At 44.1% G+C, this 13,449-nt stretch overlaps 1 protein-coding gene across 1 annotated transcript in view; it reads left to right on the top strand.

Annotated features, from left to right (window-relative positions):
• The window catches only part of FUCA2 (alpha-L-fucosidase 2), a 65,713-nt gene that overhangs the window by 4,275 nt on the left and 47,989 nt on the right, over nt 1–13,449 (top strand). The window contains exons 2-4 of the mRNA XM_069725906.1: nt 1,438–1,625; nt 7,596–7,935; nt 8,193–8,403. Of these exons, the coding sequence (XP_069582007.1) occupies nt 1,438–1,625; nt 7,596–7,935; nt 8,193–8,403 (739 nt within the window). The remainder of the gene's footprint in view (nt 1–1,437; nt 1,626–7,595; nt 7,936–8,192; nt 8,404–13,449) is intronic.

Raw genomic sequence — 13,449 nt, 5'->3', positions numbered from 1 at the left:
TGTGATGTAGTCTATTAAAAGAAAAAAATTTTTTTTTGTAAATTTTGTTGGAAAAATAAGAAATCGCTGGTCATCTTTTAACCTTTCTGACTTCCTAACAAAAAAAAATGTTTCAAAAATTGTGTAATGTAAAGTAGACATGTGGGAAATGTTTATAAAAGTTGGAAAACGTGAAGTACAATATGTCACGAGAAAACAATCTCAGAATCACCGGGATCCGTTGAATCGTTCCAGAGTTATTACCTCATAAAGTGACAGTGTTCAGAATTGTAAAAATTGGCTTGGTCATTAAATGGAACCTGTCACCCCCAAAATCGACGATGAGCGAAGCCCACCGGCATCAGGGGCTTATCTACAGCATTCTGTAATGCTGTAGATAAGCCCCCGATGTATCCTGAAAGATGAGAAAAAGAGGTTATATTATACTCGCTCAGGGGCGGTCCCGCTGTGGTCCGGTCTGATGGGTGTCCCGGACCGGGGCCTCCCATCTTCTTACAATGACATCCTCTTCTTGTCTTCACGCTCCAGCGCAGGCGTACTTTGTCTGCCCTGCAGGCGTACTGTAAGAAAATGGGAGACACCAGACCGCGACGCCCATCGGATCGGACCGCCCGCCCATCGGATCGGACCGCCCGCCCAGATACGGTAAGTATAATCTAACCTCTTTTTCTTATCTTTCAGGCTACATATTCCAAAATGCTCGAAAAAGGGTTGATTGTGACTTGTAGGATCGCTACTTCCAACAGGTGGCGCTATAGAGTTCAAGTCCTCTTTTTCGCTGAAGAGGCAATTTGCATATTAAATTTCCCAGAGAAGAATTGCACGGCGAATAAGCCTCCTTACCTTGACAAACCAGAGCTGGTATGTCACTCTCCACAAGGAGAAACCTTACCCCTTAGACCTCACTGTAAATTCACAAACTCTCAGCATAGCAGTGAGATCATGAGGTCTGCTTTCACATTGTAGAGTTGTCCATGAGTTTGATATTGATGGCCAATTCTTGGGATAGGTCAACAGTATCAGATTTGTGGTGGCTTGATCTACTGTTTCAGGTCCACAGCAGCTAGGATTAAACAGTATATGGACCTGGAACAGCACAGCTCGATACACTGAGTAGTTGCTGAGCTGCAGTATTTGGCCCCTACACAGCATACAGAATTCTAGGGTACCACTCCTTATACTGATTCCCTTTCAGAACCTGAAAATGGCTGGTCACTACTGGTCAGACCACTACTGATCTGATATCACTAACCTACACTAAGGATAAGCTACAAAACAATAAACGGCTGGACACTCCCTTTCAATACATACCAAATTCTGTATCTCATTATAATATAGTGGTAATAGCTGATCCTAAACTGATGGTAGGCTCCTAGCAGTACACTTTGAAAAAAAAAGAAAACAAGTACAATTATTATTTTTATTCTTTATTTTTAGGTGGTATTGGCAAGGGCAAAAGTCAGAGCCTTATGTCAAATTTATGTCAAATAATTACCCCCCTGGCTTCCGCTATGAAGATTTTGGGCCTCAATTTACTGCAGAGTTCTATGACCCACTGCAATGGGCAAACATTTTAAAAGAGTCAGGTGCCAAGTATGTTGTCCTCACCTCGAAACATCATGAAGGTAAAAATTAGATATTTTACTATTTTTGCTTCAATTTCGTGGTCCATTTCCAATGCATTCTTGTCTACAGGATATTCTAACAAAACTTGTGCAACACCTGCAGGTAAATCGGTGGTACCACATGCAGGGTATATTGTACAGTGCTACGCCTATTTATGCAGTACCCAAATATATCCTTTAAAGGGAACCTGTCACCAGTTTTTGAGCCTATGAACAAATGCCACCACCTTTAACTGCTCCTGTGCTGCATTCCACAAACATGCCTGTCAGCTCCTAACTCCCCCTGTATGCCCCCAAAAATACCATTTGATATGCTTCCGCGCTGTATGTAAATAAGAGTGGTCCGGTCCGATGGGCGTCTTTGCTGCGGCGTACGTCCCTCCTCTTTGCTCCTAATCGCATCCTCCTGCTTTGATTGATGTGATGCGTCAACTACATAGCAAACCTAGAGCTTGTGCCTGCGCAGTAGCCGCACAGGTGCACTCTGCTCTGCCCTACTGTGAGCAAAGCATTAAATAGCACTGCGTAAGTACAATGCAACGTCATTTGAATGAGGCTACTGCATAGGTGCGAGATCTCCGTTCGCCATTCACATAAATCACAACTATGCGCTTGCGCAGCGCTGTTTAATGCTCTGTTCACAGTAGGGCAGAGCAGAGTGCTCCTGTGCGGTCCTGTGAGGCTACTGCGCAGGCGCAAGCTCTAGGTTTTCTATGTGGATTACGCATCACATCAATCAAAGCAGGAGGGCGCGATTAGGAGCAGAGAGGAGCGGGAGCATATCAAATGGTATTTATGGGGGCATACAGGGGGAGTCAGGAACTGAAAGACACGTTTGTGGAATGCAGCACTGGAGCAGTTAAAGGTGGTGTCATTTGTTCATAGGCTCAAAAACTGGTAACAGGTTTAAGGCTAAGCTCACCTCAATCCATTTTGTTATTGTGCCAATGTAACTAAATTGAAAAATGAAACAACTGCGAGAGGTAGGAAAGAAAATTGGATCAGAAAACTGAATTTCAATAAAAAAATGCTTCTTTATTTCATTCTTTTAACCCCTTCAAGACCTTGCCCTTTTTTGGTTTTGCGTTTTCGTTTTTCGCTCCTCTCCTTACCAGAGCCATAACATTTTTATTTTTCTGTCAATATCGCCATGTGGGGGCTTATTTTTTGCGGGACAAGTTGTACTTTTGAACGATACCATTGGTTTTATTTAGCATGTCATGTACTAGAAACAGGGAAAAAAATTCCAAGTCCGATGAAACTGCAAAAAAGTGCAATCCCACACTTGTTTTTTGTTTGGCCTTTTTGCTAGGTTCACTAAATGCTAATACTGACCTGCCATTATGATTCTCCAGGTCATTACGAGTTCATAGACACCAAGGTTATTTTTTATCTAAGTGGTAAAATTTTTTTCCAAACTTTTCTAAAAAAAAAAAAAAGAAAATTGCACAATTTTTCGATACCGGTAGCGTCTCCATTTTTCGTGATCTGGGGTCGGGTGAGGGCTTATTTTTTGTGTGCGGAGCTGGTGTTTTTAATTATACCATTTTGGTGCAGATACATTCTTTTGATCGCCCGTTATTCCATTTTAATGCAATGTCATGGCGACCAAAAAAAGTTATTCTGGCGTTTCAAATTTGTTTCTCGCTGCGCCATTTAGCGATCAGGTTAATCCTTTTTTTATTGATAGATCGGGTGATTCTGAATGCAGCGATACCAAATATGTGTAGGTTTGATTTTAATTTTTTTTTGTTTTATTTTGAATAGGGCAAAAGGGGGGTGATTTAAACGTTGTTTTTTTTTTATTTTTTTCATATTTTTTAAAACATATTTTTTTTTTTTTTTACTTTTGCCATGCTTCAATAGCTAGAAGCTGGCACAACTAGATCGGCTCTGCTACATAGGAGCAATCGTCAGATCGCCCCTATGTAGTAGATTTACTGCATTGCTAGGAGCGCCGACCACAGGGTGGCGCTCATAGCAATCTGGCATCAACAACCATAGAGGTCGAAAAAAAAAAAAAAAAAAAAAATCGGAGAGGAGGAGGGGTTTGTCTCTATGTAAAGTCTTGTCTAAAGTCCACTTTAAGGGAGGATATTAGCGAAGGAAATGAGGATGTCGAGTCCATATGGGTCGAAATTCATGGAGGGAAAAATGGTAACAAAATTCTCATTGGGGTCTGTTACAAACCCCCAAATATAACAGAAACCATGGAAAGTCTACTTCTAAAGCAGATAGATGAAGCTGCAACCCATAATGAGGTCCTGGTTATGGGGGACTTTAACTACCCGGATATTAACTGGGAAACAGAAACCTGTGAAACCCATAAAGGCAACAGGTTTCTGCTAATAACCAAGAAAAATTATCTTTCACAATTGGTGCAGAATCCAACCAGAGGAGCAGCACTTTTAGACCTAATACTATCTAATAGACCTGACAGAATAACAAATCTGCAGGTGGTCGGGCATCTAGGAAATAGCGACCACAATATTGTACAGTTTCACCTGTCTTTCACTAGGGGGACTTGTCAGGGAGTCACAAAAACACTGAACTTTAGGAAGGCAAAGTTTGACCAGCTTAGAGATGCCCTTAATCTGGTAGACTGGGACAATATCCTCAGAAATAAGAATACAGATAATAAATGGGAAATGTTTAAGAACATCCTAAATAGGCAGTGTAAGCGGTTTATACCTTGTGGGAATAAAAGGACTAGAAATAGGAAAAACCCAATGTGGCTAAACAAAGAAGTAAGACAGGCAATTAACAGTAAAAAGAAAGCATTTGCACTACTAAAGCAGGATGGCACCATTGAAGCTCTAAAAAACTATAGGGAGAAAAATACTTTATCTAAAAAACTAATTAAAGCTGCCAAAAAGGAAACAGAGAAGCACATTGCTAAGGAGAGTAAAACTAATCCCAAACTGTTCTTCAACTATATCAATAGTAAAAGAATAAAAACTGAAAATGTAGGCCCCTTAAAAAATAGTGAGGAAAGAATGGTTGTAGATGACGAGGAAAAAGCTAACATATTAAACACCTTCTTCTCCACGGTATTCACGGTGGAAAATGAAATGCTAGGTGAAATCCCAAGAAACAATGAAAACCCTATATTAAGGGTCACCAATCGCACCTCTTCTTGGGTTAGAGACCGGCTAAATAAGATTAAAATAGATAAATCTCGGGGTCCGGATGGCATACACCCACGAGTACTAAGAGAACTAAGTAATGTAATAGATAAACCATTATTTCTTATTTTTAGGGACTCTATAGCGACAGGGTCTGTTCCGCAGGATTGGCGCATAGCAAATGTGGTGCCAATATTCAAAAAGGGCTCTAAAAGTGAACCTGGAAATTATAGGCCAGTAAGTCTAACCTCTATTGTTGGTAAAATATTTGAAGGGTTTCTGAGGGATGTTATTCTGGATTATCTCAATGAGAATAACTGTTTAACTCCATATCAGCATGGGTTTATGAGAAATCGCTCCTGTCAAACCAATCTAATCAGTTTTTATGAAGAGGTAAGCTATAGGCTGGACCACGGTGAGTCATTGGACGTGGTATATCTCGATTTTTTCCAAAGCGTTTGATACCGTGCCGCACAAGAGGTTGGTACACAAAATGAGAATGCTTGGTCTGGGGGAAATTGTGTGTAAATGGGTTAGTAACTGGCTTAGTGATAGAAAGCAGAGGGTGGTTATAAATGGTATAGTCTCTAACTGGGTCGCTGTGACCAGTGGGGTACCGCAGGGGTCAGTATTGGGACCTGTTCTCTTCAACATATTCATTAATGATCTGGTAGAAGGTTTACACAGTAAAATATCGATATTTGCAGATGATACAAAACTATGTAAAGCAGTTAATACAAGAGAAGATAGTATTCTGCTACAGATGGATCTGGATAAGTTGGAAACTTGGGCTGAAAGGTGGCAGATGAGGTTTAACAATGATAAATGTAAGGTTATACACATGGGAAGAAGGAATCAATGTCACCATTACACACTGAATGGGAAACCACTGGGTAAATCTGACAGGGAGAAGGACTTGGGGATCCTAGTTAATGATAAACTTACCTGGAGCAGCCAGTGCCAGGCAGCAGCTGCCAAGGCAAACAGGATCATGGGGTGCATTAAAAGAGGTCTGGATACACATGATGAGAGCATTATACTGCCTCTGTACAAATCCCTAGTTAGACCGCACATGGAGTACTGTGTCCAGTTTTGGGCACCGGTGCTCAGGAAGGATATAATGGAACTAGAGAGAGTACAAAGGAGGGCAACAAAATTAATAAAGGGGATGGGAGAACTACAATACCCAGATAGATTAGCGAAATTAGGATTATTTAGTCTAGAAAAAAGACGACTGAGGGGCGATCTAATAACCATGTATAAGTATATAAGGGGACAATACAAATATCTCGCTGAGGTTCTGTTTATACCAAGGAAGGTGACGGGCACAAGGGGGCATTCTTTGCGTCTGGAGGAGAGAAGGTTTTTCCACCAACATAGAAGAGGATTCTTTACTGTTAGGGCAGTGAGAATCTGGAATTGCTTGCCTGAGGAGGTGGTGATGGCGAACTCAGTCGAGGGGTTCAAGAGAGGCCTGGATGTCTTCCTGGAGCAGAACAATATTGTATCATACAATTAGGTTCTGTAGAAGGACGTAGATCTGGGGATTTATTATGATGGAATATAGGCTGAACTGGATGGACAAATGTCTTTTTTCGGCCTTACTAACTATGTTACTATGTTATGTTACTATGTCTCATGTGACGGGGTCGGCGACGCGCTCCTTTCCGGCCCGATGGCCGGAAGCGGTAGTTAAATGGTGCTGTCAGTGTTTGACAGCGGCATCTAACTAGTTAATAGCGGTGGGTGAATCGCGATTTCACCCGCCGCTACTGCGGGCACATGTCAGCTGTTCAAGTCAGCTGTTCAAGACAGCTGACATATCCCGACTTTGCGGGCTCACCGCCGGAGCCCGCATCAAAGCAGGGGATCTGACCTCTGCAGTACAAATATGGCGGAGATCATGAAGGGGTTAAAAAAAATTAGTCCAGACAGATGATAAAATTATGTAGCATTCTTACGCATTTCTGGCTGTAGCCCTTAGTCGTAGAATATGCGAGAGGTAGTGGACAAATGGAAGGGAGTATACTGCATAATCAGCCTACACACGATATGTTAGTCTGTTACCTAGGAGATACATAGGTCTACATGGAAGATGTAGACAAAAAATAGAGGGACACCTTGAATCAAGAGTGTTTGTTTGCCAAAGGGAATCTATCAAACTTTACCCCCCCTCCTCTAATCAGTAATATGGTTGTTTAAGATTAAAGGATAAGCCAGTCGACTCAGTCTAGAAGTGCATTGGGGCATCCTCCCCTGGTTGATTGATAGGTCAGTGACCATCTACTAAAGCAAATGACCTGTCAATTAGCCGGATGAGAGTGCTGCTTGGTAAGAAATACAGCGTGAGGCCGAGAAGCTAGAAGTGCCTTGTCTTGCCTCAATGCACTTCCAGTTATAACTTAAAAACTGCTGGAGCAGTGATTTGGGGGCGTAAATAGATCGACTGGCTTATTTTCTTTGAGTCCATTGTGAGAAAAACGTAAGTGATGCTCAATAGGATTTTGACACTGTGCACAGTGACATTGCACTCTCTCGTCCGCACTGATCAGAAGTGACAAGTCTACAACCGCACACGTTGCAATTAAGGAGTGATCATAGACCAGCGTTACCCCCACGAATTAAAATGCAATTTTGTTTCTTTAAGACTAGTGAAATGTTGTTCAGCAAGTCATTCTGTATCAGTAGTTTGATCCCATCCGATTGGTGTACTCTTCGGTGTAGCCAGTACGTGCAGATACAAAAGGTGAAATCCATGATGCAAGTCTGTGACAAATCAACAACGGATTTGTCAGATCATGCTCCATATGTAACAGACTTCAGTAATCAGTATTTTTTTTTAAAGGTTACACCTTATGGGGCTCCAAATTCTCTTGGAACTGGAACTCCATGGATGTGGGATCAAAGCGTGACCTTGTTGGCGAGCTGGCAGACGCCATCCGGCGGAATACAGATTTGCACTTTGGACTTTACCACTCTCTTTTTGAGTGGTTCAACCCTCTTTTTCTGACTGATAAGCAGAATGCTTTTCAAACACGTTTTTTCCCAGCTAGTAAATCGTTACCTGAATTATATGAAATTGTATTAAAATATAAGCCAGAAATTGTTTGGTCTGATGGAGATGGTGAAGCCCCAAGCACCTACTGGAACAGCACTAACTTTCTGGCTTGGCTCTACAATGAAAGGCAAGTTGAATCTTTTATAGTCCGTGTAAAGATTTCAGTGAAACTTGTTAGATGTATGATCATAGATGGTCCAGATGCTTGGGCCTCCATTGTTATTAAGGTAAAGGTTGTTGTGTATTCTCCAATAACAGTACTGAAATGCAAGGAAATGGCCAAAAAGCTGTTAATATAAAACTAACTATGAAGTTTCTTTTGTTTATTGCTGTGTTAATCTATTTAAATTTCATGCATATCCTTATGTCCTTCACCCATTTCAGCCCAGTAAAAGATGTCGTAGTTACTAATGACCGATGGGGAACTGGCTGTATGTGCAAGCATGGTGGTTTTTATACATGTAGTGACCGCTATAACCCTGGACACCTGCTACCTCACAAATGGGAGAACTGTATGACTATTGACAAGCGCTCCTGGGGTTATCGGAGGAATGCATTAATATCTGAATTACTGACAATTGAAGAACTGGTAAAGGTAGGCTTAAATATTAATAAATGCAAACATTTTATATGATTGACAGGCATGTAAACATTGGGGATTCCCTAACAAACAGGCAATCCCTGCATTTATTCAGGCTGTCTAGCAGCCACAAATCATGCAGCTGCGGCTACACAAACTAAATCTCTGATTACACCCAAAATACTCAGAGATCACCTGAGCATGCTTGGAAATCTTGAGTAACGAGCATCCTCGCTCATCACTAAATGTAACCTTTCATTTTTTCAATCCACTTTGCATTTATTTCTGTGAAGCACTTGAAGGGTTAACAGACTTCCTGAATGTGGTTTTGAGTAATTACAAGGGTGCAGTTTTGAGGGTTTTCTGACATACAGGCCTGTCAAAGTCACTTCAAAACTGTATAGATCTGTGAAAAAATAGATTTTAGAAATTTTGCTTACAAAAATAGCTGCCAAATTAAGTTTTAACATTCCTAATTTTTCCACATTTTTGCCAAATTTCCGATATTCTCATAAATAAAAATAAATTTATCACTATCAAGAAATGCAAAGTGTCAAGAAAGAACAATCTGTGAATTACTTTTTTATTGGGAGAAGCATATAGAAATGCGAGACTAAATAATAATAGTAATAATACACCGAAGCCGGACACCCTCCCTTTGATGTGGGCTCCGGCGGTGAGCCCACATCTTTTCTGGCACATGTCAGCTGATAACCCATTAAATGCCGCTATCAAACTCTGACAGAAGCATTAAACACGTGCTTCTGGCAAGCGCGTTGGAAATCCCACCCATGGGTGCCCGTGTCACATGACTGCGGGTTGGCATGACAACCAGAGGTCTCCAGCAGACCTCTATGGTTGTCAGTACCAGATTGCTGTGAGCACCGCCCGGTGGTCGGCGCTCATAGCAAGTCAGCAATTCTGCTACATACAGGCGATCTGATCATTGCCTGTATGTAGCAGAGGCAATCGGGTTATGGAAGCTTCTAGTCTCCCATGTAGACTATTGAAGCATGCCAAAGGTAAAAAAAAAATAAAAAAAATTGTTTTCTTTATCGCCTCTCATTGGGGGACACAGGAACCATGGGTGTATGCTGCTGCCACTAGGAGGCTGACACTATGCAAATAAAAAAGTTAGCTCCTCCTCTGCAGTGTACACCCCACCGACTGGCATTAAACTCTTCAGTTTAGCTTAGTGTCAGTAGGTGGTGGACATGGGTCTTTCATTAGACCCTTATCTACCTCAATATGCGTTTTCTTTTCAGGTTTTCCGGAGGGATACAGGGTGAACAGTCACACCTGTAGTCCCACAATTCGGACTATGAGTACGGTGTGTACTGCCACCCCGTATCCTCACAGATCCCTCACCAGGACCAAGATCCTAGCACACAAGCGTGCTCAGAAGTCCGGTCCTGGCTCCGTCCCCCACCCACTCGCCCACCAGAGCCTGTCGGTCGGAGGAGACGAGGACGTCCATCAGCAGCTCCTATGGACGTCTGATACCTTCTCAAGGTTAGTAGCAGACGACGTGGGATTTTACTAGGTGAGTATTCTAAAGGGGTTCCCAGGACGCAGCGCTTTCTCTGTTCCCTGCGCGGTGGCTCTTTCTGATGTGGCGGGGTAACTTTTCCATGCCCCACCGCGTTCCTCCAGCGCCCCGGCCTCCCGGGGCCTGCTTGCGGTCCCTGGCTCCTAATTTAGGCCCCGGGGCCTACTTGCGGCGTACCTCCTACCCTCCTCAGCGTTATATACAGCGGCCTCACAGGCGTCGCTCACCTTCACAGCCAGCACCGTTGCTTCCGGCGGTCACTGGCTCCCAATTTAGGCCCCGGCTTTTCCGGGGCCTACTCCGGCGACTCTTCTCCGGCGGCAGCACTCTTTCATGCGGCGGCTGCCACATCTCCCAGGGCAGGTCCTTCCTTCCGGTTCACTGGCAGGTGGTGACAACGGATGCCAGCCTGATCGGCTGGGGTGCGGTTTTTCGCCACCTGACGGTTCAGGGCCGTTGGTCGCCGCAGGAGTCTGCGCTGCCGATCAACGTCCTCGAGATTCGGGCCATCTTTCTGTCCCTCCGCCACTGGGAAAGGATCCTCAGGGGCCTTCCAGTCCGGATCCAGACGGACAACGCCACGGCTGTGGCATATGTCAACCATCAGGGGGGGACTCGGAGCTCCTTGGCCCTTGCCGAGGTATCCAAGATCCTCCTTTGGGCAGAGGCTACGGTTCCGGTGATATCCGCAGTGCATATCCCCGGCGTAGAAAACTGGGCCGCCGACTTCCTCAGCCGCGAGGGTCTCGCGGCAGGGGAATGGTCCCTGCATCCGGAGGTCTTCCATCAGATTTGTCTTCGATGGGGAACTCCGGATGTGGATCTCACGGCGTCTCGAATCAACAGGAAGGTTCCGCAATTCGTCTCCAGGTCACGCGATCCTCTCGCAGTGGACGTCGATGCTCTGGCCATTCCTTGGTCACAGTTCGAGCTGCCCTACCTGTTCCCACCCCTTCCATTACTTCCCAAACTGTTGAAGAAGATCAAAGCGGAAGGGGTGCCGGTCATCCTGATCGCCCCGGATTGGCCCAGGAGAGCTTGGTTCGCGGAGCTCGTCAACCTTCTCGCGGACGTTCCCTGGCGCCTTCCAGACAGGCCCGATCTGCTGTCCCAGGGTCTGATCTGCCACCCGAATTCTCGGTCGCTCAGTTTAACGGCGTGGCTGTTGAGACCGCGGTTCTAAGGGCGTCCGGCCTTTCGGACCGGGTGATTCACACCATGATTCAGGCTCGGAAGCCTTCGTCTTCCAGGATCTACTACCGCACCTGGAAGGCTTACTTCCGCTGGTGCGAGTCCAACCGTGTTCCGCCTATGGTTTTTTCCCTGCCTTCTCTTTTGGCCTTCCTTCAGGCAGGACTGGATTCGGGTCTGGCCCTTAGCTCCCTGAAGGGTCAGGTCTCTGCGCTTTCCATCCTCTTTCAGAAGACCTTGGCCTCTCGACCACAGGTTAAGACCTTCTTTCAGGGGGTAGCACACGCCGTCCCGCCGTACAGGGCCCCTGTGGAGGCATGGGACCTAAACCTGGTACTGGACGTTTTGAAGGTTTCTCCCTTTGAACCTCTTAGGGAGATTCCTCTATCAGTTTTATCTTGGAAGGTGGCCTTTCTCGTGGCCATCACGTCCATTCGCCGCGTTTCCGAGCTGGCGGCACTTTCTTGCCGCCCTCCGTTTTTGGTCATTCACCAGGACAAGGTGGTCTTCCGACCCCCACCTTCTTTTCTTCCTAAGGTGGTTTCCACCTTCCACCTCAACGAGGACATCGTTCTACCTTCCTTTTGTCCTGCTCCGACTCATCCTCTGGAGCGATCGTTGAACTAGCTCGACCTCGTCAGGGCAGTGAGGATTTATCTGGATAGAACATCCTCTTTCCGGAAGACGGATTCCTTTTTCGTCATTCCTGATGGCACGCGTAGAGGCCAGCCGGCTTCTAAAGCGACACTTGCTCGATGGATCAGAATGGCAATTTTGGAGGCTTACCGGGTCAAGAACAGAGTGCCCCCTCCTGGGATTAAGGCTCACTCTACCCGGGCAGTTGGCGCCTCCTGGGCGGTGCACCACAGGGCTTCCGCCCTACAGCTGTGCAAAGCGGCAACTTGGTCTTCCATCCACACGTTCGCCAAATTTTACAAGGTCCATACCTACGCATCGGCGGACGCCAGCCTAGGCAGAAGGATCCTGCAGGCGGCAGTGGTGAGTCCTCTGACCTGATGGAAGTCTGTTTTTCCCGCCCTTGGGACTGCTTTGGGACGTCCCATGGTTCCTGTGTCCCCCAATGAGAGGCGATAAAGAAAACAGGATTTTTGGTTGCTTACCGTAAAATCTGTTTCTTGAAGCCTCCATTGGGGGACACAGCTCCCTCCCAATGTTTTCTGTTGTTATCTGTTCTATGACTGTTCTCACGTTACAGTTCTCAAGTTTGTGGTTATGGTTTTTCAACCTTGTTTTATTATCTCCTACTGCTTTCTCACTAACTGAAGAGTTTAATGCCAGTCGGTGGGGTGTACACTGCAGAGGAGGAGCTAACTTTTTTATTTGCATAGTGTCAGCCTCCTAGTGGCAGCAGCATACACCCATGGTTCCTGTGTCCCCCAATGGAGGCTTCAAGAAACAGATTTTACGGTAAGCAACCAAAAATCCTGTTTTTAAAAATATATATACAAAAATATAAAAGTTCAAATCGCCCCCCTTTTGCCCCTTTCAAATTAAAACAATAAAAATCAAAGCATACACATATTTGGTATTGCCGCGTTTAGAATCGCCCGATCTATCAATATAAAAAAGAATTAACCCGATCGCTAAATGGCGTAATGCGAAAAGTCAGAACGCCAAAATTACATTTTTTTTGGTCGTCGCAACATTGAATTAAAATGCAATAACGACGATCAAAAGAACATCTGCAACAAAATGGTATCTTTAAAAAGTCAGTCTGGTGCACAAAAAATAAGCCCCCACCCAATCCGAGATCACGAAAAATGGAGACGCTCGCTAACGGGTATTTGAAAATGGCACTTTTTTTTTTTTTCTAACAAAGTTTGGATTTTTTTTTTACCACTTAGATAAAAAAGAACATATACATGTTTGGTGTTTATGAACTCGTAATGACCTGGGGAATCATAATAGCAGGTCAGTTTTAATATTTAGTTAACATAGTAGAAAAGCAAAGCAAAAAACATTTGTGAAATTGCACTTTTTTTTGCAATTTCACCGCACTTTGAATTTTTTTTTTCATTTTACAGTACACGATATGTTCAAAAGTACAACTCGTCCCTCTAAAAACAAGCCCTCACATGGCCATATTGCCTGAAAAATATAAAAATGATGGCTCTGGGAAGAAGGGGAGCAAAAAATGAAAACTCAAAAACAAAACTACCTCCGGTCATGAAGGGGTTGAAGACTCATTAAAAAATATTTAAAAAGTATAAAGTCCATTTCCCAGTTAAAAAATAATAATAAAAAAAATTAATATATTTTATGTCTGTAAAAAATTGATAATTTAAACTACATAATAAAAG

This window comes from Ranitomeya imitator, chromosome 5 (assembly GCF_032444005.1).
Source record: "Ranitomeya imitator isolate aRanImi1 chromosome 5, aRanImi1.pri, whole genome shotgun sequence".
In the NCBI taxonomy this organism is placed as follows: domain Eukaryota; kingdom Metazoa; phylum Chordata; class Amphibia; order Anura; family Dendrobatidae; genus Ranitomeya; species Ranitomeya imitator.
This window is presented reverse-complemented; position numbering and strand designations above follow the sequence as displayed.